General features: G+C 36.9%; 1 protein-coding gene across 3 annotated transcripts in view; it reads right to left on the bottom strand.

Moving 5' to 3' along the window:
• The window catches only part of Cftr (CF transmembrane conductance regulator), a 167727-nt gene that overhangs the window by 75263 nt on the left and 67616 nt on the right, over positions 1–24848 (bottom strand). For all 3 annotated transcript variants that reach the window (XM_087655874.1, XM_087655875.1, NM_031506.1), the window contains 2 exon segments: positions 23642–23824; positions 18573–18764 (listed from right to left, as the gene is read on the bottom strand). In XM_087655874.1, coding sequence (XP_087512000.1) covers positions 18573–18764; positions 23642–23824 — 375 coding nt within the window.

The following is a 24848-nucleotide window of genomic DNA, read 5'->3' as shown; positions in this document are numbered from 1 at the left end:
ACACGTGCTCCACTATGTTCATGGAAGCCTTATTCATAATAGCCAGAAGCTGGAAAGAACCCAGATATCCCTCAACAGAGGAATGGATACAGAAAATGTGGTACATCTACACATTGGATTAAATGTGGATTAAAAACAATGACTTCATGAAATTCATAGGCAAATGGATGGAACTAGAAAATGTCATCCTGACTGAGGTAACCCAGTCACAAAAAAACACACATGCTATACACTGACTGATAAGTGGATATTAGCCCAAAAGCTCAGATGAAGCTCAAGAAGAAGGAAGACCAAAGTGTGACTGCTTCAGTCCTTTTTAAAAGGGGAAACAAAAATATGCATAGGAGAAGATGTGGAGATGAAGTTTTGAGCAGAGACTGAAGGAATGGCCATTCAGAGCCTGCCCCACTTGGGAATCAAGCTTATATACAGCCACCAATTCCAGACAATAGTGTTAATTCTAAGAAATGCATGCTAATAGGAGTCTGATATATCTATCAGAGGCTCTGCCAGAGCATAATGAAACAGAGGCGAATGCTATCTGCCAGTCATTGAACTGAGAACAGGGAGGAGTTAGAGAAAGGATTGAAAGAACTGAAGGAGTTTGCAACCCCATAAGAACAATAGTATCCACCAACCATAGCTCCCAGGGACTCAACCACCACCCAAAGAGTACACATGGACAGACCCATGGCTCCAGCTGCATATGTAGCAGAGGATGGCCTTGTTGGGCACCAGTGGGAGGAGAAGCCTTTGGTCCTGCCAAGGCTGGACCCGCATTGTAGGAGAATGTCAGGGTGGGAAGGTGGGTAGGGATGGGTGGTTGGGTCGGGGAACACCCTCATAGAAGAAGGGGGAGGGGGCATGTGATAGGGGTTTATGGGCAGGGAACAGGGAAAGGAAATACCATTTGAAATGTAAATAAAAATTATCCAATGGAAAAACGTTTCTGCAATTAACATATATCATAAAATTTTAACAGAACTTTAGATATCATTAGTGAAACCTAAAAATATTTGGTTACTTTGTTTTGACAGATTTAGATTCAGAGATATTTTATGATTATTTCAGAGATCTATTAGGATAATAAAGATACTGAAGCTTCAGGTAATTTACCTTTCACATTACTTTTCTAAATAGAAAATGTGACATGTAACGATGATAAAAATGTGGACATCAATTTGAAAGAGGGAAAATGGAGGGGTGGGAGAGAAGGGACATGAGAAGGAATGGAGAGAAGAAAGGAGAGAGGAAAAAGAAGCAATTATATTTTAATTAATAATGTAAAATGTAAACAAAAACTGCACACCGTATATTTCTAATAATCTATATTCTTGATAAATGAAAATTTAAAACTTTTAGGACAGAATGTCTTTGTGCTCTAGCAGATATCTTTAAGGGTCAGAAATGTCAAACCATAAAATGACATTTAGATAAAACAGACTATATAAAAATTATATCAAAAGCTTTAACTGCAAAAGATGATAATGTAATATATACAGCCATCAGTCAAAATTTCCAAACAGATGCCAATATGGTATCAATAGTCCAAGAGCTTAATTGGGGAAAAAATACTATTAAAAAAAAAACACAGGGAAGATGGGAAGTCTAAAGATCCCACTGCAACTCTTACCCTAAATTAGAAGAATAGAAGGTTGGTATGGAAGAATATTACACCACCTTAGTCAAGGAAGGATTTGGCAAAGCTGCCTGCTGAGTTGTGTGTCAAAGATTAGCTAGTAAGTCTAATGTTTTCAAAATAAAAATCTAGTTTAGTAATCCTGCCAGAAACATTCATGAACCTACGTTAGGTAATCTCAAGACAAACTTGGTTAAGGACTTCAAAACACAAGTGGAGTTGCATTCAAGTTTGTTTCCCACAGTAGTGGTCTATACAATACATATTGTATACATCATAATAACTAACAAAAGGCATCCAAAGGTAAAGGGTAGGAAATCAAGATGATTAATAACAAGAAAATATGTTTATAATCTCTTAAATATCCAGGTAAAGGTAAGCTAGAATAATAGAGACAAAATAATAGAAATTTTGAGTTAGGAGTCAGAATGAGCAAAAAGATTAACGTCACTGATAGGAGTTTTAAAGATGTGAGTAAATGTAAACACTCATTAATGGCTGACAAGGTTGAAGGTTGATACAACTACTTCAACATTTAAGTTGGCAACAACCAGTGAAAAGCTAAAAGTGTGTATTTGTCTTATGACCTTGAAATTCAACTGTGAGGTATCTTCTGTGACAGAAAAAGTCATGGTATGCTTGTGTGCAAATGAAAAATATTCTTAAATTTTCATTATGTATACAATACGGAAGTAAAGGAAGACAGAGTCCAGCAAGAAAGCTCAGCAGGTACAGGTCTCTGCAACCAGGCCTGAGGAGCTGTGCTCTGTCCCTAGGATCCCAGGAGGGAGGAGGACTGGCTCTGCAGACCTCCAGATGAGCCCTCTGCCACATGTGCACACTTCTCCCTAAATAAGTGAATAAACAAATATGTAAATAGATATGGCTGTATCTTAAAAATGTAACAAGAACCAAATAAATTAAGAAAATAATGTGTGCACATTATATTACTATGTAGATTCTAAAGTTGAACTGCATATATGGGTATAAATTAAGAAAAATACATATATCATTATTCTAATTGCTAGAGCTTAGAGTTTTGTGGCAGAGTTGTGATGATGTTATCCAGGTTTTGAACATAAGGACACTGTGACATGAATGTTCTCTTTATAAAACATTAGTTGCGTGAATTAACTTTCAATGGTATAAAAACAGTTCTGTCAGGGGACAGCAGATGCTGGCAAGGATGCGGAGAAAGAGGAACACTCCTCCTCCATTGTTGGTGGGATTGCAGACTGGTACAACCATTCTGGAAATCAGTCTGGAGGATCCTCAGAAAATTGGACATTGAACTGCCTGAGGATCCAGCTAAACCTCTCTTGGGCATATACCCACAAGATGCCCCAACATATAAAAAAGACACGTGCTCCACTATGTTCATTGCAGCCTTATTTATAATAGCCAGAAGCTGGAAAGAACCCAGATGCCCTTCAACAGAGGAATGGATACAGAAAATGTGGTACATCTACACAATGGAATATTACTCAGCTATCAAAAACAACGAGTTTATGAAATTCGTAGGCAAATGGTTGGAACTGGAAAACATCATCCTGAGTGAGCTAACCCAATCACAGAAAGACATACATGGCATGCACTCATTGATAAGTGGCTATTAGCCCAAATGCTTGAATTACCCTAGATGCCTAGAACAAATGAAACTCAAGACGGATGATCAAAACGTGAATGCTTCACTCCTTCTTTAAAAGGGGAACAAGAATACCCTTGGCAGGGAAGAGAGAGGCAAAGATTAAAACAGAGACTGAAGGAACACCCATTCAGAGCCTGCCCCACATGTGGCCCATACATATACAGCCACACAATTAGACAAGATGGATGAAGCAAAGAAGTGCAGACCGACAGGAGCCGGATGTAGATCGCTCCTGAGAGACACAGCCAGAATACAGCAAATACAGAGGCGAATACCAGCAGCATACCACTGAACTGAGAATAGAACCCCCGTTGAAGGAATCAGAGAAAGAACTGGAAGAGCTTGAAGGGGCTCGAGACCACATATGTACAACAATGCCAAGCAACCAGAGCTTCCAGGGACTAAGCCACTAACTAAAGACTATACATGGACTGACCCTGGACTCTGACCTCATAGGTAGCAATGAATATCCTAGTAAGAGCACCAGTGGAAGGGGAAGCCCTGGGTCCTGCTAAGACTGAACCCCCAGTGAAGTAGACTGTTGGGGGGAGGGCGGCAATGGGGGGAGGGTTGGGAGGGGAACACCCATAAGGAAGGGGAGGGGGGAGGGGGATGTTTGCCCGGATACCGGGAAAGGGAATAACACTCGAAATGTATATAAGAAATACTCAAGTTAATAAAAAAAAAAAAACAGTTCTGCCTGCTGGTCCAAGGTTTGGACTGTTTCTTATGGACTGAATACACTTGTGAAGAGAAATGTGGCCAGCTCTTACTCTGCGAATGAGGATCTCCATGATTCATTGTTAAACTATTGAGAGTCAGATGTGGGGATGTCACCAGGAGAACTGAGAATACACTCATTACAGCCTAATACATCAGCACTGCCAATATACGTCTATTAATCTGAGCACTTGGTTTGATTACTCAGTTTATGCCTCATCCATCTGCAGATTTATGAGCACTTGACATTCTGTTTGATTTAAAACAAAGCACTCTGTTTTGCATGCATTGTTAAACATTGACCTTTGCTGACTACTAAGGATACTCAAATCTGGTAATATATTTATCTTAAGGGTGTTGGTTTTAGACTTCAATAGATTTTTTCCCCATATGTGAAAATCACAATCTAAAAACTGTTATACCACTCCTAAGGTTTGTTTTTAAATCCTTTATTTTTATATCTGAGATTGTAATATAATTACAACATTTATCCATTCCCTTTCCTCCTTCACACCCTCCTCATATGTCCCTCCCAAGTGTCCTTCAAATTCATGGCCTCTTCTTTTTGTTTCTTTTACTAATGGCTAGTGCATGTACATATATATATTCCAAAATATAGCCTGTTTGGTCATAAAATGTCACTTGTATGTATGTTTTGGGGGACTGTTTGACACTGGGCACAATTGGTGTGCTCTTCTCTGGAGAACACCCCCTCTCCTTCTCCCAGCTGTCCTCTGTGGCCTGTAGTTCTTTGTGTAAGGTTAAGGACTCCTGGGTTTCCCCCCATCCATTTGGCATGTCCATTGGTGCTGTCCTTGTTCATTTCATGTTTGGCAGTCAGGTTGGGGAGGGGTCTTTTTAAATCAATCATATTTTTCTTTTTGAAAATCCCATACGTTTATAAATGTATTTTGCCCATTACACATGGGTGTGTGGCCATCCATTGAGCTCTTTAAAATGCTGCAGGAGCACAGGTGGCTTTTACAGTAAGCCTGGCACTCAGGGACAGAGGCTACTTTTCTTCATTAACACTGAAAAGTCTCTGGTCTTTTTTGTGGGGGGATTTATCCATAAAACTTCTTGAAGAAAATCATCCATTGCAATAAGGATCCTTCATAAGGGTATTAGATAATAGTTGATGATAAAATTAGCTATAAAATAATCTATAAAATTAGCTATTAGGTTTCATTTAGTTATTTTTTAAAATTGGTGCTATGGATGAAATAGAGGCCCTTGCACAAGCTTACTAAATGTTTAGTAGAATTTTGTTTAATAAAAGGAAACTGTCTTATTCTGAAATAATGTAATCAACGACTATTTGTATAGGAGAATACTAGTAACCTTTCTTTCAAATTATTCTCTAACAATTTTAATTTATTTTAATTTTTGTTATTTTATTTATTTTTTCTGTGTAGCTTATCTACAAATAACATCAAATATCTACCAAACTATGGTGAGGCTCTTGAACTAATTAGCAGAAACTCTATTTGTTTAGAATTGCTGCAACTGTGGTGACTGAAAGGAATCTGGAAGAAACCTGAATATTTGCACTTAACACTGTCCAGTGGTGCTTGCCAGGGCCTGAGATCCTCATCTGACACTTGTTCTCTCAGTTGGTTGACTTCCTTTATTACAGCCTAGTCAGAAAGGCAAATGTTAACTTCAAAGCAGTCTGTGCACACAACACAATGTATGTGTTTGAGGTTGTAAAACACTTGAAAATGCTGAGATAAGCACACTGGAGAGGGTCAAAGTAATATTATAATAAGTGTGCAATAAAGATTAACTTATTTTATCATTAAGGAGTAGAGAACATACTTACTGTGGTATATTCCATTTAGTAACATTTACCACTGACTTCTTTTAGAAAGTTAGAATTTACCATCTTGGTATCCTTCAACTATATCAAACAAACCAGAAGTTATTAAGGAAACCTGCTAATATGAACCTCATTTGCTCTGAATTAATCATACAATAGAGCCGTGAAAGAAAGGGAAAAGATAAAGAAGAGGAGGTGCTTTTCAGAAGAAAGGGTGGAGTGTTACATTTAATAGTCTTGTGTAATTGAGCAATATTTGCTGAGTATATTTGAGCTTCCTGTAGCTTTGAAGATAGGAAAATACCATAAACTTTTATATGGCTGGCTTATCGTTTTTAGAACAACCTTCACAATACAGATGCTTGTGGGAAGAAGAGGGTGGGCAGTGTGAGAAGCTAAGGTTAAGGGAACATTAACTGCAGGGTAATGTCGCTCAATAAAGTGTATCTTTAACGGTGAATCACCAGATGATTAATGCCATTTTTAATAATGTCACTAAACACTGCCTTATTTTGTGCATACAGAAAATGGCCAATGAAAGACAGATTTAAGGCAAAGGTAGAAAAAATAGGTAGGAATAAGTCAGGATGGGAAAATGTGAGACAGCCAAGAAAGCACAAGAAAAAGAGAAAAAAAATCTAGAAAACATTTCTACATAGCTAATTGTACATGTGAGTGTATATGGCAAACAGATACTCAGTAGTCTATGATAGAGACCAACAGAGGTAAGCTTCATAACGGAATGCAGACACTAAGGGTTCATAGTTTAAATTGGATTATGTCTAATAGATAAGATAGGTTGTTGACCTAAGTCAAACTTTATTACAAAAAGTTGCATGAAGAAACATTTTCAAAAGACTAAGTTCTGCTAAAAAAGATTGGGGTGAGAACTTTCATCAATTTTAAAGATAAAAAGATTGCTTTCACTAGTGAATAGTAACCAAGTTTATAGCAGTAAAATTCAACATTTAACATAATCTTTATTATAACCAAGAAAAAATATAAAAATTGATATTATAGTAGTTACCATTAACACTAAAGGTTCTGGGCTGAAAAGATGGCTCAGTGGGCTGAAGTACCTGCCTCACATGCCTGACAATTTGGATCCCTAGGATCCACATTAGAACTAGACTCCATACCTTGAGCATCTGTAGTCCCATTATGCCTGTACTGGAAGATGAGACGTGGAGACAGAATGCCTGAGGTCCCGTAGCTCACAGCCAACTAGCCCAGCATATAGAGTAGCAAAAAGAAGCACAACTCTGCCTCAAATATGGTCGATAGTAAAGCTCAGTACCCAGGGGTGCCATCTGACCTGTACACATTTACCATGATATGCACACATTCACACATAGAAGAGCAAAGTCAACTGTTTTATAAGCAGTTTCCTTGTGTGTATGTGACTTTGTGAATATAAATATAGCTCTTGCTATTTGTGTACTTGCTCGTGTGTGTAGGCCTGGGTTATACTCAGAATGCATAGCTCACGCATTCTTAAGGGGAACTGTAGGGTACACTGATTTCATGTGTGAAGGGAGAGCTCAGGAACAGAGAGGTGCTGGGGTTCCTGAACTCCCCTACAGCCAGAGAATGGGATGGGAACTGGATTTCACTGACTTTATTAAAGGAAACCAACCAATCCACCAACCAAAAATCCTTTCAAATGCCATTCAGCGTCTGTAATCCCATTATGCCTCATTTAGACTCATTTAGTCACAGACTTCTGGATAGCACGTCAGAATTTCTCAGATTCGAAAACTCTCTGAATAACTCCTATGCTATTGGCTTTATAGACATTTAAATTGTACCAATTCCTTATCTTCTCCTCTAAATATACCCATCCCTAATGCCAAATCTAGTCCATGGGGGAAGAATACCATATTTCAATAGAACATCCTGTATCATCTTGACTATGTTCCTGTTTGCATTTCCCCCAAATGTTTCCTGGTCCCTACTACTAAGTCTCTTGTAATTTAGTTTCTTAGAAGGCCTTCAAAACCACCACTTTTTAAAGTTCCTGTCTAATCTTTTGTTTCTCCAGAGCTGACTTCTTTGGTTTTGTCTGATAAAGTCTACCTCCTTTGAGTAGAATGTAAGCTAAGAACAGAGATCCTTGTCTAAGTGTGTCCTTAGTTCCTAAAATAATAATGCCACAAAGAAACTCAGTAAATACTTTGGAATGAACATGAAATCCTTCAATTTCCCACCATACCTTATATTTACATATGTAGTATCTTATTGTCATTCTCTTAATTCTCCAAAGGAAGGTGCCCTTCACTTAATGGAGCTCAGACGAATAGCATGCTCTATAGACTGGACTGCTTATGCTATAAGTCATCTGTGTTCTTCTGCATTGAGCCTTCGAGAGCTCCCTCTCCTTGGAGTCTCCTATTGCCACTCACTCATGCTTATTTTCTTAATTATGAATTAGCACGAGTACTATATGTTCAGTTGTTTTAGATATTTTAAACAAATATTCTACTTATAGACCCTACCTACTTTTTGCTCTTCTTAATTTGTATACGTTTTGATAAACTTAAGAAAATTAATGAGTCATTATCATCTTTATTTTTCCCAAAAAAGATGACATTATTGAGTACTGCCTATTTAAACACTCTTTTACTTTCTCCGTACTACATTTTTCTATATTCATAGTACTAACTTTCAGTCTTTCTTTTTATTTTTTACATTTAAACCATTTCAATTTGCTACCTAATAAGTATTAATATTATATTGTCAGTTAACTCTTTTGTCAATACATCTATGTTGGTATGATCCTGTTCTGTGTTTTCATTTACAATCTATAAGCTGAGGACCCTTTTCTGTCCATCTCTAACTAACAACCTCTCCAGCAAAGTCCCTTCCAGATTTCCATAAAGAAGCGCAATGCTTTTACTGTATCAACTTGCTCAGCAAACTGTCCCATCATAGGGAAGTATCCATAGGATATAATGTCTCAAACAAGATGACTAGGTTCTAGAGATCTACCCGCAGCATGGTGGCTACAGTCAATACTACATCTTAGAGGTTATGCTCAGTCAATAGTTGTCACATTTTAGGTCAGTTTGCTTGTTTTTGTTTTGATACAGTCTCACTGTATAGCCCCAGCTTGCCTGGAACTCAGAAAAGGCACTTTCTTATTCACCAAACCAAATTGAAGCTACTGTACAGTTCTATAATGACAACTATTTTTTTTCTTTACCTAGTAGGTCAACATTATTTATCAGCCAAATCATTTAAACCACCTTCAAAATTAACTATCTGCCACCAGCTTTGCTAGTCCTTTGAGAGGATGGGAACTATACATTGTAGCTCAAAACATCTTTGAAAAATATATTTCTATGGCCATTACCTCCTAATTTAAAACCCTTTGGATAGTCTCATAAGCCTTAGATAAAGTCTGAGTTCCTGAGTATAGCATAACAAGTTCTGAGACTATGACTACCTTTCCCTTCCCCAGTTCACCTCTCTTCACGCAGCCTTTCCTTTCCAGATGCCCATGCTTACTATACTATATGTGAGCTCCCCAAGCTGCCAAAGGATCCATGCTTATTTCAACATGTAGTGCTGTGACATAAACCTGCTCTGGCTCCCTAGTACAATATCTTCTTTTGGTTCTCCACCCTTGTACATTCCATTCCCTTTCTTAAATATCCTTCTGCTTCTTCAGTCACCTCTCACTTTAGTTGTACTTCCTTGTGGGGAGCTTCCGTCATCTTTTAGGACCGCATTTGTTAACTTCCTAATGTAAGAACCCTAATAAACATGCATTACCCTATGCCAGTCTTTAATTGTTCTTACCTACTACAATAAAACACTGAGAAAAAAGCATTGTGCCTTTCTTATCAGTGTAATTCCCAGAGTTTGGTATAATCATTAGTTTGATGCATATACTCATAAATATTTACTGACTGAATATATGCCATTCTGCTATAAATTTCTGTAGCACGAATGTCACTGGAGGCATGTTACTAGTTATATCGACTGCATTTAGTGCAGTACTGTGTTTATAACAGGAACTCAATGAAAAGCTGCTGAGATTGACTTCTTTTCTCTTTTCTTTTCTTTTTGTTTGGAGACAGGCTACATCTGTGTTGTAGCCCTGGCTGTCCTGGAACTCACTCCGTAAACCAGGCTGGCCTTGAACTTAGAGATCCACCTGCCTCTGCCTCCCATGTACTGGGATTAAAGGCATGAGCTACAATAACCAGCTGAGATCAATTTCTTTTCAATTCGTCAACCTAAACCAAGAATAAGCAATATAAATAAAAACACTTATCCTATTATTATGGAATTACTTCTAACAACTATCAAGCTAGGACATTTTGCCTTTCTAGAGAACACTTCACACTCAGCTGAGGAAACACAAGGAATTCTCTGGGTAAGCTTCTAAGTATATCTATAGAGTTACAAGTGTGGTAAAATGTCAAGCTTTGCCATAAATGTGAAATTAAGCCAGGGACTTCTGAGAGCCATCCTGGATCTAAAATTATATTCTAATTTTTTTGATTTATAAAAAAATTATTCATCATCTAAATATGAAAAACTCTGAATCTGGATTTCCTATATCTTAAAAACGTTTGAAAATGAAAAAATATAATAAAAATTGTATAAAATTAATTTTATCTTTGGAAGTTTTCCTGTTGTTAAAGCATTTGTTTTAAATATGAAGGCCAGGCTTACATGCCATAGTTTCACACTCTACTCATGAGATAGTCTGTTCAGTCACTTATAATTATGTTCATTCTCTACTGCTCTGTTGACATCACCAAATCTCACTAGGAGTGGCTATCCTGGTGCTATTTTGGTTTTCATGACTTAAAGACTTTGATGTGTTAACCTGATAATTAGCTCTGGAACTTTACACTCTTGGGTCCTAAAGCCTAGTCTGTACTTTGAAATCAGCACATTTTCACTCTAACTGCACTCTTGGTGAGGCTGTCACTAAATAAATCAAAAGTGACAACTCCTTAGGGCAGTACATGCTAGTGCTTAGCACAATGCTGCCACAGCTGCTCTGTCCCTAAATATTAGCTAGTATTTATTTAAGTTCCAAGGCTCGGATGAAGTGAAGTATCAGTTTAGTCTATAAAACACTATGGCATTCCCATATTTAGTTCTAGTTCAGTAATTTTATAAAGTATTCTTGGCTTCATGTTACAGTAAATAATATCCAGTGTTTCCTGACCATGTATAAGCAGAAAATTATAGGTAGTCCATGGTACAGTCAATGTGATTTATTCTGGTTGGAAGGGACATAGTTCAATGTGTTTCAAATATCTGCTTTAGATATCCATTCTGTCTGAGCTAGTGCAAATGCTGAGTCCTATGGCACCTTATCTTCTCATTATTTCTAACTGTAAAGTTGTGAACTATCCAACTTGGTAAACTGACTACTCAAAGGTTAAGTCTCACCTTCTCATAGGTTAGTCGTGCAGAACATGGAGAGCCAGAGGTCAAATTCAAATTCAGTTAGTCATGTGGAATCACTATGGTGGAATTTAGTTTTCAGAACACCCTCATTTCTCAGCTTATTTCCCTCCCAAGTTTTTCATTACTTCTTGCCAATTTCTCTCACAAAGTTCTTCTTCTTCTTTTACTTAATCTTTTACTGAATTCTTGGCAATTTTCTTCTCAGTATATCCTCCGGCAAGTTAAATACAAAAACCACTAAGCAGCTATGGAGGAAAAAAAAAATGCAAGATTTCCCCTACTTCAGCTTACATAATAAATTTTTTTTGCTGCAATGCTTATGTAATGGGTGTCATGGCAGATACTTACTTGATGAGGATCACTTTGTGGTTTCAAAAGCATCACAATAATTTTGTGGAAAGTGATTACATATCCTAAGACCCTGACCTCCTTTGCACATTGCCCATCTCTACTCCCCACTATAAAGTATTATAAATGTTAATTCCTTCTCCAAACACAGGTTCTTTTATAAGAAAATGAGTCTCAGAATAAAGAGCATCAGGTCACTTATTACCCAAACACTGGCCTGTCTGGAATCCTCCTGTCACTGGGGCTATGTGAGGCAGGAAAGGTAGCCAGAGAACACTGAGATCTTTCTCTCTCAATACTAAAACAGGACTATAATTTCATAAGACATGCTATTCGGCTAGAGCTAACTCATACTAATTCTTCTTTTAAAGCTAGCATAGTCCCTAGTGCTAGGCATTGAAGCTCTATGTGTCAAGAAAAACCCTAAAGGTCCATGGAGTTAAATGAAGACACAGCCAGTGGACATAACAGTGTTCTGCAACTGACTCTCAATTCACCTAAAAATCCATTATATTAAAATCTAGACTCTAAAATTCATTTTTATAAAGCAGGACATGGAGATTTTTCCCAAAGAAGAGGTTAAAAGTAAAAAATACCAACATAACTTATTCATTTGAGACTGCATGCTAAAAATTATTTTATCAACAGAACCACCGTGCCCTTCCCCCTTGATAAAGACTTTAGCTGTCTCATCTAGTGAATAATTTCCAACCACAGACTGAAATCAGAAAACTATGTGAAATATGTTGTGCATGCTTTGCTCTTCCACACTCACACACCTGCTTACTCCTATGACACTAAACATCATGACACACAGTGTCCTTTGAAGATCTTTAGAGCTGAACAAAAACACAAGCATGGGGAAGAGGATATCCCATGCCCATCTCTAATCCCAAGCCTTGATGCAGCAATTAAGAAACAGATCAACTTCAGCAGTCAAAATGAAAACAGAGTCGTGAGTGTTTGGATTTGGCAAGTGGGACCACCCACAGATTATGCTGAGGAATTCCTGTGTTGGTGCCAGCTGCTGAGCCATTGAGGATCTGTAGGTATACTGTGTTCCTGTGACCAAAACTACTACATGCTTAAGAGGTAAAAATCTTCATTATGCATATGCATGTGTGTATATGTGTATTGTGTATCTGTGTGTGTGTGTATGTGTGTATGTGTGTGTGTATGTATATGTATATATGGCAAAAAGTGGCAAGAAAAAAGGAACAAAGACTTAGGAATTCTTTAAAATTAAAAAAAGTTTTACTTAATACTTTATTTAAATGAAACAAGGGATTTTATTGTATTGAGGTTCCTTCTGCACCTGGCCAAATGTGTGTTTATATAACAGAAACAAACATGTGTGTTTATATAACAGTCACTGCAAACAGGGGAGACTCCTGATGCTTTTCTTTACAGTCAGACAAGCACAATCATTCAAGCTTCCAGAAAGTGTGTTCACTCAAGAAATAATCTGCTCAGATTCTGAAACCATGATACTCACAGAACCTTTTCTGAGCAAAATTCTTCCAACCAACATGTTACCTCAAACCATTTCCAGAACAGTCATCCAGTAAAATTTACTCTTCTATCACTACACTAGATAGACTAAATTAAAATAACATTTTTAGAGTTGTTGTGTCCAGAACTTTATTCTGTAGCTCAAAAGATAATACTACATTTGCCATTTTAAAGAGCAAAGGGATTTAATAAAAAAGCCTTTCATAAGGTAACTAAAAGGTTCTAACTTGGTGGCAAAAATCAGTAGGTCAAAAAAGAACAAAGACTTATGGATTCTGTAAAATTAAAAAAAAAGTTTTACTTAACATTTTATTTAACTAAGATAAAGAAGGGTAATTTGCAAACTAAAGGGATAATCAACAATAATGACATCAATGGACTTTTTTAACATAGAAGGGGAAAATTTCAGGAGTCTCAACCCTAGGGAAAGAACTACTGGCAACTAAGGAGTGCTCAAGGCAGACTAACCACAATTAAGAAAAAAGAGGCTGTTAATTTCAATGAGAGCAAGGTAGAGGGTGTGCATGAGATAGACCACAGTCTCAAAACTAAGACTAAAACTAAAAGACAGAACCTAGATAACACTCAGAATAGAGCTTTGACAGATAGACAAAGTAGAATGCATGAAAACAGTTAAAAGAAATGCTGAGATTTTTGGAGACCGACTAGGCATATAATGATAAAGGAGAGGCAAGACCCAGAATTCAGTCTCTATACTGGAGGAGGCTAGGTAAACGACTCTTTCACAAAGTGAGTGAAAAGTTTTGGAGAGTGGTAAAAGTGAAGTAATCTTTGAAGGCTTAACAACAGGAAGTGGTCTAGAATTGATTAAGATATGAAACACTTTTAAATAGGAAAAGTAGAGGTTATAGCCATTTCATAACTATTTAAGTCCTTCCTAGTGTCACCCCCCATTGGTTCTCTGTCAGCCAAATCTGTGATCCTTCAACCTTGTTCACTGTCTGTGTCCTTCTTGAAGTCATGACCTATACCTGCCCATTTTTGACTGTTGTTTTAAAGATCTCAGAAATCTTGAACCAATTTATACTCCTTTAAAAAAAACATTATTTGCAGGAATACCTTACTCTCCATGAATAATCAGTTTTCACTGATATCCTTTCTAACAAATGAAAATTACATAAATAACTTCCTATATTCCCACATAAATTTTGTCTCTTCTTGTCCAACATGACCATAATCCATGCAACTGAAATAGTTTCCAATTAGTCTCCCTTCTTCAAGCCACAACAGTGGACAGAGCAGTTTTGCCAATGATGATGACAATAATTATAATATTGACTGCTTTATTTATGATGAAGTTTCTATGTTCTAGAGCACTTTACAAAAGCTATAGAATAGGCAATACTGTTGTATTACCCCGAAGTGGCCTTACCTGAGGAGTGCAACCCTTGGAACATGAGTGAGGAGGAATGGGTTTGGGGAGCCGGACCTGGGAGGTGTATCTTAGACAGTGTTTGGTGCGAGAGTGCTGTGAGCACTCCTGGGGTAAGGCCACTTCAGGATCTTACAGCAATACTGGCTTCATATTGCAGAGGAATAAAAAAAAACAGTATTGGGACAAGTTAAATAACTTTATGACCCAGCTCTGTACAATTTCAAAATATATACTATTTATGTTGTACTAAGCTTCATGTGGTATCCACTTTGATTCTGTTCTCCACATCACAGAATGGCAGAGATAAACTTCAAAGCTCTCACAGCACTCTGGCACTAAACGCTCTCTAAGATACATCTCCCAGGTCTGCCTCCCCAAAGCCATCCCTCCTCACTCATTCTCTTTAATTGCACCACGGCTCTATCAAGATGTTTATAATCCCCTGCAACAAGTACTTTCACACCCAAGCTTCTGCTAACTTTCTTTTATACATAATGTTACCTACCTTTTTTACTTATTCTTCAAGAAATCTTCTCTTAGAGACAGGCTTCCCGAACTACCCAAGTAGGCTCAAATCTCACCACTGACTTTAACCCAACAAATGCCATAGCATATGGAAATTAGAACCTTAAGTTTGTTTCCCCAAAATTTATGATATAAATCCTTTGTATGAGAAAAGATTAAGCTTTCGTTCGGTGACTCTCCTAAAGTAGACTCAGTTTTTACTATCAATTGGACACAGCCTAGAGTCACCTGGAAAGAAAAAATCTCAATTGGGAAATTTTCCAAACCAACTGGCCTGTGCATATCTGTGGGAAATTGTCTTGATTGATAATTAATGTAGACGAGCCGAACCCACCTTTGGGTAGTACCACTTCCTGACAGATTGTCTACTTTGTAAGAGAAAGCTAGCTAAGTGTAAGTCTGTTTACAAGACAGAGAACAAATGAGAAAATAGCATTATTCTTGGTTTCTGATACAAGTCCCCACCTTCAGTTCCTTACTTTGATTTCATCAATGATCGACTCTGACCGGGAAGTATAAGTCATGCTATCCCTTTTCTCCCCTAAGTTGTTTTTGGTCAAAATCATAGCACCAGAAATCAAACACAACAGTCTGACATAGAGGAATGACACATAGTTTTCGGGATCTAAAGAAACACTTTAGTGGGATGACTTCTAGCTCTTACTAATACTGAGCAGAAAGACAATGCGTCCACATTGCAAACCTCCAGGCTCTGCTATCATTTTATTTCTTTCATAAATACTCAACTTTTGTTGACTCTGTCACGTAAGCCAAAAATTTAAATGCCACTGTTACCATCTTTTCCTTGAGCAGTTTCGTCAATATTAATATCATATCAATGTTTTTTCATTACCCTTTGGTTTTGTGGCCCTTCTCATCCTTAACTTTGTGTCCACAGAATTCACTTACTAAGAACAACTGTCTGCCAAAGTATTTTTCCTGCTTTTCTCTGTAGTGGTATTAGTCTATATTTCAAAAGAAGCAAAAATAACTTAGTGTTTACTGAAGGGATTTTATACTAAATGTTCCGTAAGGCTAACATCCTCTCATTTACCCTAAACAATCAGACCCCATTTTTCTGCTTCTTAAATCCAGTGTTTCTCTCTCTCTCTCTCTCTCTCTCTCTCTCTCTCTCTCTCTCTCTCTCTCTCTCTCTCTTGCTTTTTCATAGCTCCAATGTTCCTAATAAAGAACTCTTGGGGTTCTAAGCTTTTTTGTGATTCCCCAGAATTCTATACAGAATCACCCCATCAGGGATATTACTTTTTCCTCCTATTCTTTGGGCAGACCCTGATAGAGTCGCTGTTTTTTCTTTTTACTCCTACAACATTCCTTTCTTTTTTTTCAACTTTCAACTAAATTCATTATTGGTCTGTTTCTATCATTCTTTGGTATACTGTATAAAGCACAGCAAGTCTAGGTAGTTATTTTCTAGATGAAGACTAATTACTTCTACATTAAAATTTCTTTAGAGCTGCCAGCATGGTGTTATGGTTTGTATATGGTTGGCCTAGTGAGTGGCACTATTAGAAAATGTGTCCCTGTTGGAGTAGGTGTAGCCTTGTTGGAGTAGTTGTGTCATTGTGGGCATGGGCTTTAAGACCCTCATCCTAGCTGCGTGGGAGTGAGTATTCAGATGAAGATGTAAAAGTTTCTGCTTTTCCTGCACCGTCCCTGTCTGGATGCTGCCATGTTCCCACATTGATGATAATGGACTAAACATCTGACCCTGTAAGCCACAATTAAATGTTGTCCTTGTAAGAGTTTCTTTGGTCATGGTGTCTGTTCACAGCAGTAAAACTAACTAAGACACATGGTTATGGTTATAAGACCATTCACTAGGGGCACTGACTGAATTCTGAAGGTTAAGTAAGAGTGCAGATGTTGGGTGAAGAGGTTGAAGGGAGTATGGGAGAAGTTAAAAGAGAGATAGTAGGAGATGGATTAGATAAAAAAATACATTACATATATGTATGAAATTCTCAATAAGTTTCCTTTATGTAAAATATACAAAAAAGGGCAAGGAGAATTTATGGAGATAGATGGGTGGTTGCTTAGATCCGGCAAACACACACACAAAAAAATAGAATATGACTATTAATGAATAGGGAGTTTCTTTTTAGAGGTTCTAAAAGAGTGGTCATCATTGTACAACCATAACTATACTAAAACACAGTGAACTATACACTCTAAAATAGTTTTAATATGTCCTTGCACCCAGAAGAAAGAACAATATATTTTGGTTCTCCTTCTTTCATTATTTTTAACAATTTTATTGAGATATAATTTACATACCATAAAATCCTCCTTATTAATACAGGCCATCCTACTATGATGCTTTAAATATATACATAATCTTCTCTATCTAAACATTACCATGACCTACCCATGTTCAAAATATTGAAAATATTTGTCACATAGATAAGAGACTCACAGTTCTAAATTTGTTAACAGTAATGAATAAATGCTATATTTGGATTATGTAAATTTTGCAGATTGACTTTGGTTACTCAAAATACCATCTGTAAAATCATTTCTATGGGAAAAATCCATATTCAAAGCAAAATTTAAATCTAGCAAGAAGGTACCACCATACCTCACCCACACCATCCCATAAATAAGCCAGGTAAGAGCTATCACTCTTTCCAATTCTTGCCCAGAAAAACTCTTCTAAAAACAGAGATCTGGTAACAAACTCAGAATACACCAACCCCCAGGTAATAAAAGAAAGGCTTTTGGGAAAGCATGGATATCTTCTTCAAGGTTAGCCCTATTTTTTAGGATAGCTTCTCTTTTCACTGTGGTCTCAAAGTGTACACAAAATATTATTATTGAATTCATAAAGACATTCTTTTTGGTTTGTTTGTTTTTAGCATGATCCTACCATGTGATCAAGACTGGCTTCAACCTCATGACCTTTTTGCCTCAATCTCCTGAGTATTGGGATTGCAGTCCTGAAGTACCACACCCCATACATAAGGAATTTTTATTTTTACAAAACCCAAACATACTTTAAAAACAAACTGCATCTATTTATAAATTTGCAAACTTAAAGTAGGAGTCTTGCTTTTCTTCACTAACCCACCAACTCTACCTTACTACTAGAGGGACCCTTGATTTGCATACATTAACTGGATAGAGAACAAAACATGTAATTTGGTTAACTGAATGAGCATAATCCATGTAGTGGTTTGAATGTGAAACCCACAGAGGGCTCATGTGTTTGAACACACTATGTCCAGTTGGTGGTAAACTGGTGAAGGCTACACATGTTTAGGAAGGGAAGCTTTACTGGAGAAAGTAGGCTACTGGACATGGGCCTTGAAGATTATAGCCCCCCACTTCCTGGTGGCTGTCTGCTTCCTGAATAAGGATACAACATGTCTAGCCATCCTCCCATTCCTGCCCCTCCTTTGCCAACACGGACAGTATCCTCCCTGACAGAATCTAAAATAAACCCTTCCTTCCTCAAGATGAGTAGTCAAGGTATTTTATCACAACAATGACACAAGTAGCTAACACGGATGTTTACCTCCTGTAGTTGGCAAGCTTTGACAACACTCTTATATCTGTACTCATCATAGGAAACACCAAAGATGATATTTTCTTTGATAGTACCCGGCATAATCCAAGAAATTTGAGAGGAGAATGAAACTCTTCCACTGTGCTTAATAATTCCCTCTGACGCTTCCAGTTCTCCCAGTATCAGCATCAGGAGTGATGTCTACAAAGAAAAACAATTGCTAAGTTGTTTAATCAAATTAGTTTTTTCTTGCCTCCAATTATTCTAGTCATAAAAAATACAAAGGATATGAAAGAGACCTGGGTAACACAGATCCTATATTTAGGATCAAGATTCACAAAGAAGAGTGAGTCCCTACTTAAATTGCTGGGATAAGTTTGCAGGTTTGAGATTGGTGACAATGAATGCTTACTGAGAGCTCATGGGCTAGGTGCTACCTCTATGCTCTAACTCTATGAGTGTGTTTATCATAATAAACATAGATTCAGTGTTATCTTCCTCTTTTAAATGGAGACTAGTCTGAAAAAAGAAACATATTCAGACAGCCTTTCTTAATGTTTATGAAAACCTAAGAGATAACCCAAAAGAACTATCATTAAACAATGTTTTCAGTATTATCCATGCAGAATAAGAGTATGTCCATCTTAGTAGTATGGAAATTTGCTTTCATCTTTACTAAGTGCTAAGACATGCGCATTCCAAAACTGCTTTACAAAGCTTTCTTTGTGTGCCACTTTTATATAACTATAAAAATAAAAAGTAAGAAAGGAACTTAAATACACTATGTGTCCTCACAAGAGGAGACCTAAGTCAAAAAACAAGTATATATAAAACAGGTGACAGAGCAGGATACGGTATATATCCTGAGAATTTGTTAATCTCCTTATGAAAAGCTAGATGCCAAACGTGTGTGTGTGTGTGTGTGTGTGTGTGTGTGTGTGTGTGTGTGTATGTGTGGGTGGCAGGAGAGAGGGGGTAGGAGAGAGAGGGGGGCAGGAGAGAGGGGGGCAGGAGAGAGAGAAGGGAGAGAGAAAAAGAGAGAGAGAGAGACAGAGAGACAGAGAAAGAGAAAGAGAGAACACTACAATGTGAACAGTAAACATGTGGGCACCTGTACCCTTCTGTGTGCGTGTAAAGGCCAGAACAGGATATTAGATATCTTCTATGTCTCTTCTTATTGCTTTGAGGCAAACCAAGTGTCTCAATAAACTGAAGCTTGCAGTTTCAGCTACACTGGCTGCCAGGGAGCTCTTAGCTCAACTGTCCCAGTCTCTCAATGTAGGGTTCTGGGTACACTTAATATGGGAACTTGGAACAGATCCCCGTGCTTACACAGAATGTGCTCTTAATCTACTGTGCCATTTAATAAAAAGAAAAATAGGTAGAAGAAGAAGGAAAAATACTGATTTTATCCAAGCTCATTATGAGTGAACAAAATGTAAAAAATAAAATATGAGGCATATATAAATATTACAAATGTATCCAGTAGAACAAAATATAGACTTTACAGAAAATAAGTTATTCCTTAGTATCCTTTTTTTTTTCCTTTTCTTTTTTTCGGACCTGGGGACCGAACCCAGGGCCTTGCGCTTGCTAGGCAAGCGCTCTACCACTGAGCTAAATCCCCAACCCCATTCCTTAGTATCCTTGAGTACAATATAGCATACCACAAAAAAAATTGTTTTTCTTTTCTCACTTAACTACAAATCTTAGAAGATTCTCTACTTCAATACACAGTCATATTACTCCAAAGATACCTACATAAAATCTCTGTGAATATGTAAGAGTATAACACATAAGATTGTTAGGTTATATTTAAGGCTTAAATTATAAACTATCAAACTGAGAGGTATAAAATCAGCTTTAAATATAAATCTTATAGTTAGATATTTTTCTAGTCAAGTGATAGTTTTTCCTTATTATGACAAACAGCAGTCTCTCCCAGTAAGTTGTCAGATACCATGATCAGAAGTGAACCCAGATCTTTCTCTGCTTTCACAGCAATTTTCTGTGAGAGACAAGAGCAGTTCCCCAGATCCCAATCACTTATTCATCAATTTTTCATAGAATTGCCTGTGGGTTAATTACTGATAAGTTTGACAACTTGTGATTCCAAAGCTATTTTATACATATTTCATGTATCGGTCTTAAGTACACGTACAATTCATTTCTTAAAATCTGTGTAACACAAGTAATACCCTCTCCTAAGCAGACAATGTGCTTTCATACCATCTGTGTCATTTTTAGTATTAGCTAATAGTGAAAACTGCCTCTAATTCTATATCAGAAGAGGAGGAAAAAAATAGCACTCTGAGGAGCAAATGTTTCTGTAGAAAGAAAATATAAGACTATAGCTACTTTATTTAAAATGCCCATGTCACCTGTCTGGCCCTAGTATAAGAAGATGTTCCTAATCCTGTAGAGACTCTTGATGATGTCCCAGAGAAGAGAGATGCCTAGGCTTGGGCACCCTCTCAGAGGCAAAGGAGAAGGTGAATTGGGTGAAGAATTCTGGGAGGGGAGATGTAAATAAATAAAATAATTAATTAAAAGGAGCAATAAACATCATTCATTATTTAAATAATAAAAACAAAATAAAATGTCCATGTCTCATATAAAAAAAAACAATTGGAGAGAAAAATAAGAAAAATGTACAGGATTAGAAAATTTGTGCTATTTAAAAAGAAAAAAAACTCTTGAAAATAAAATCTCTGTTTAAGATACTAATATTAATTAATTAATTTATTTACTTTACATCCAGGCTTCAGCCCTTTCTTCCAGTCCCACTCTCACAAATCCCTACCCCCATTACCACCTCTTCTTCTCCTCAGAGAAAGAGAAGCCCACCTTGGGTACCAGATCGCTCTGGGACACCAAGTCTCAGTAGGACCATGTGCATCTTCTCCCAATGAGGCGAGCTGATCAAGCAGTCCTGCTAGGGGACAGGGATCCAACTGCAGACAACAGATTCAGAGACAGCCCCTGGTCTAGTTGCTAGGGGACCCATATGAGGACCAAGCTGCACATCCTTTATGTAGAGAACTTAGGATCAGCCCCTGCCTTCTCTTTTAATTGCATGCCCAGGTTAATTGACTCTGTAGGCCTTCTTGTGGTGTCCTTGACCCCTCTGGCTAGTTTAATCCTATCCCCCACCTTTCCATAAGACATCCTGAGCTCAGCCTGATGTCTGGCTGTAGGTCTCCGCATCTGTTTCCATCCACTGCTGGAGAAAGCCTCCAGGAGACATCTATGCTAAGCTGCTGTGATCCTTAATTTTCATTTTTATTTTATAACAGCACCGCCTCATCCTTCTTTTCTCCCCTCCTCTTTTTTTCTTCCCACCCTTCCTTTCTCATTGCTTCATATTCTGAAATAGAATTTTGGAGATTAATAAGCATATATTCATATTACTGAAAGGTATTCTAAAACAACACTCTGATAGCAACAAGGATCTATCTATTTTATGGATCTCCCCAGCAAATACTTTGCTGCTAAAAGCACGGACTCAAGTCAAATTTCATTTCTTTGGACCTTAATGTATTATCTAGGTAGCTACGAAAAAAACAAGTATCTACCATTATCTACATGACAGAGCATATCTGAAACATCAAGAGAAAGCCTGTGGCGGCGGAATTACATCTTTGAGCACTTTTCACTTCTAGCCAATTAGATTTTGTCAGATGTCTCTCCAAATCATGATTGATTGTTCTTGGTACTGGGTGGGGAGTAACATAGCCACTGAATAAAGTAACACTTTTAAAATATCTTTCATTTGACATATTTTAATAATATATAAAAAACAAGACAGGGTTTATCCACATATATAGAGAGGTCAAACATATATAGAAAGAGGTCAAATCTGAACCTGTTTTTTTTATACCAGCTCTGAAAATAGATCTGTAGGAAAGAATGGTTAAAACGATAGTTTTTTAACCAATAGTTCTTAAAAGCAATATTTATGTATGACAAGGTTAAATTATATACAAAAAAGTCATAAGAAATTATGTGAATAACTAAAAACCTGGAGGAAATCATTACTGAAGCAACTTATATTTTAAGGATATCTTATACTCAAATAGCCCTACAAATTGATATATACATACATACGTACATATATATATATTCCATACATACAAAATTTCTCTGAAATATTTTGTATACTGCAAACTAGAGAAGAATGAGAAATGAATAGTACATTAAATTCTTAGTGATAGAAATAAAAAGACAAGAAACAAAAAAAAACCCTGATGCTTAGGCAAGATGCAACATCAGTGGTACTACAGTGGCACCCTAGGGATAACCAACAGCTGCCTGATTAGACCAAAGGCCAAATCATTAAGAGTATTCAATTCATACCTAGTAATCTAGTAATGTAGACCTAACTAGTACTCATAGTTGGAGAGGTCATACCTCTTAAAGGAGATCCTACTACTGCCATTTTGTAAACTAGTGTAATTTCTAACTGGGTTAAACACAGGTAAGTATATTTCTCCTCTTAACAAAGACATACCTTTTGAGTGTTGGATGGAAACTTTTGCAGAGATTTACAGCTAATCAAAGAAGAACTGACCATGCAAACTATATTTAAGGCTCAGGGCAAACAGGGGAAGATGGGGCTAAAAGATAGTCAAAGAACAGGCATGGCTACTGCTAGACATAAGACGCTACACCTATGAAATAGTCAAAATACCGTTACTTAAGCAAGTGCTACATGAGAAAATTACCAGTTGAAATGACAATGTAGATGAGGTTATCTCACAAGGCTTCATCCCCTAGATAAAAATTACAGGCAAAGTAATTTGAGAAAATCAATTTTCTCGAAAAATGAGCTCTTTGATAGGTTATCCAATCTTACCTGATCAGTTCTAAACACAAAATAGGTCCTAAATATTTAATAATAATAATAATAATAATAATAATAATAATAATAATAATAAACAAAAATGTCTTGAATTTGAATGTGAGTGAGTAGGGGTACGGGGGAAGGAGTTAGATATTGGGAAAGGGGATAGAAATTATGTAAATACAGTATTTGTGTATGAATTTCTCAAAAAATTAACAATTTAAAGAGACAGTACCTTTCCTGCTCCAGTAGATCCAGTAATAGCCAACATCTCTCCTTTCTTTATATTCAAATTGATGTTTTTCAACACAGGATTTCCCACTAGACAGAGATGACTAAAACTGAGGTGGTTCTCACCATTGGAAGTTTTTCTGTCATCATTGTTTAGTTGTACTTTCTCCAGTAATTCCTGAAATCCCTATTTATAAACATTAAAGATAATGTTTTCAGAATTTCCACAGAATACTTTTTGTGTAATCAGTTTAGGAAATATATAGTACAGAGTTCATTAAAATACATATATATTATTAAATTAATTTACAATATATAACTATAAAGCACATGGTTTCTGGGAGCATGGTTTAATATGTTTGAGAAATAGGTATATTTAATGAGAACAAAATTTCTCTTTATCAGACCTTTGCTCATTGCCTCAATCTCCTATTATTAATGGCTTTTGTGTGTGTGTGTGTGTGTGTGTGTGTGTGTGTGTGTGTGTGTGTGTACCAAGACTATAAGTACACATATAACCTTTTTCCTACAGACTTGGTAAATAAACATTAATTAATCCTCAACATAATATATAAGGCCAGTTTTACAATCTTCTTTTAAAACTGTAGGCTGGCTCAGCAAAGGTAAATAATCAGTCACAAACAAGGAATTACAATTCAATCCTCTCTTCTGTTCCTAAGATTTTCTCTAAACATTCGTCATTGGCTATATTGCCCACTGCAAGCTCTGGGGTACTGTCTCCAAAGCAAAATTAATAGCATCAAATAGTGATCATGAAGAAGCCTGCGAAACCTGTGCGCCTAGTTTTAAGTGAATGTATTTTTTGGTCCTTGACATCCAAAGATCCTCTCTCCTAAAGTTAACTGGCCTGAGAATTCATTGTCTGCTACTTCTTATGATCCACTTGCACCTCACAATTGTTCTTGCCTTACTTTCTACAGAAACAATTCCCTCTGCAGCACTATGACTAAATCACTAAGGTACTCTCCAGAGTGTAAAAAATCAGACCCAAATAATTGCATTAAAATGAATGATGATGTCTTGAAACAAGAGAGAACCACAAAAACAAAGGTAAAAAGAGTAAGTGGGGAAAAGAGAGGTAACACTGTATTTCACCTAGATTTCAAGGTTCTATCTTCCCATTTCAAAAATAGTACTTCTAAATCCAACATTGGGGATTTCATTAGGAGTTAAAAGGAAGAGTGGAAGCT

The sequence above is a fragment of the Rattus norvegicus genome, chromosome 4 (genome assembly GCF_021556685.1).
Source record: "Rattus norvegicus strain SHRSP/BbbUtx chromosome 4, alternate assembly SHRSP_T2T, whole genome shotgun sequence".
In the NCBI taxonomy this organism is placed as follows: Eukaryota; Metazoa; Chordata; class Mammalia; order Rodentia; family Muridae; genus Rattus; species Rattus norvegicus.
This window is presented reverse-complemented; position numbering and strand designations above follow the sequence as displayed.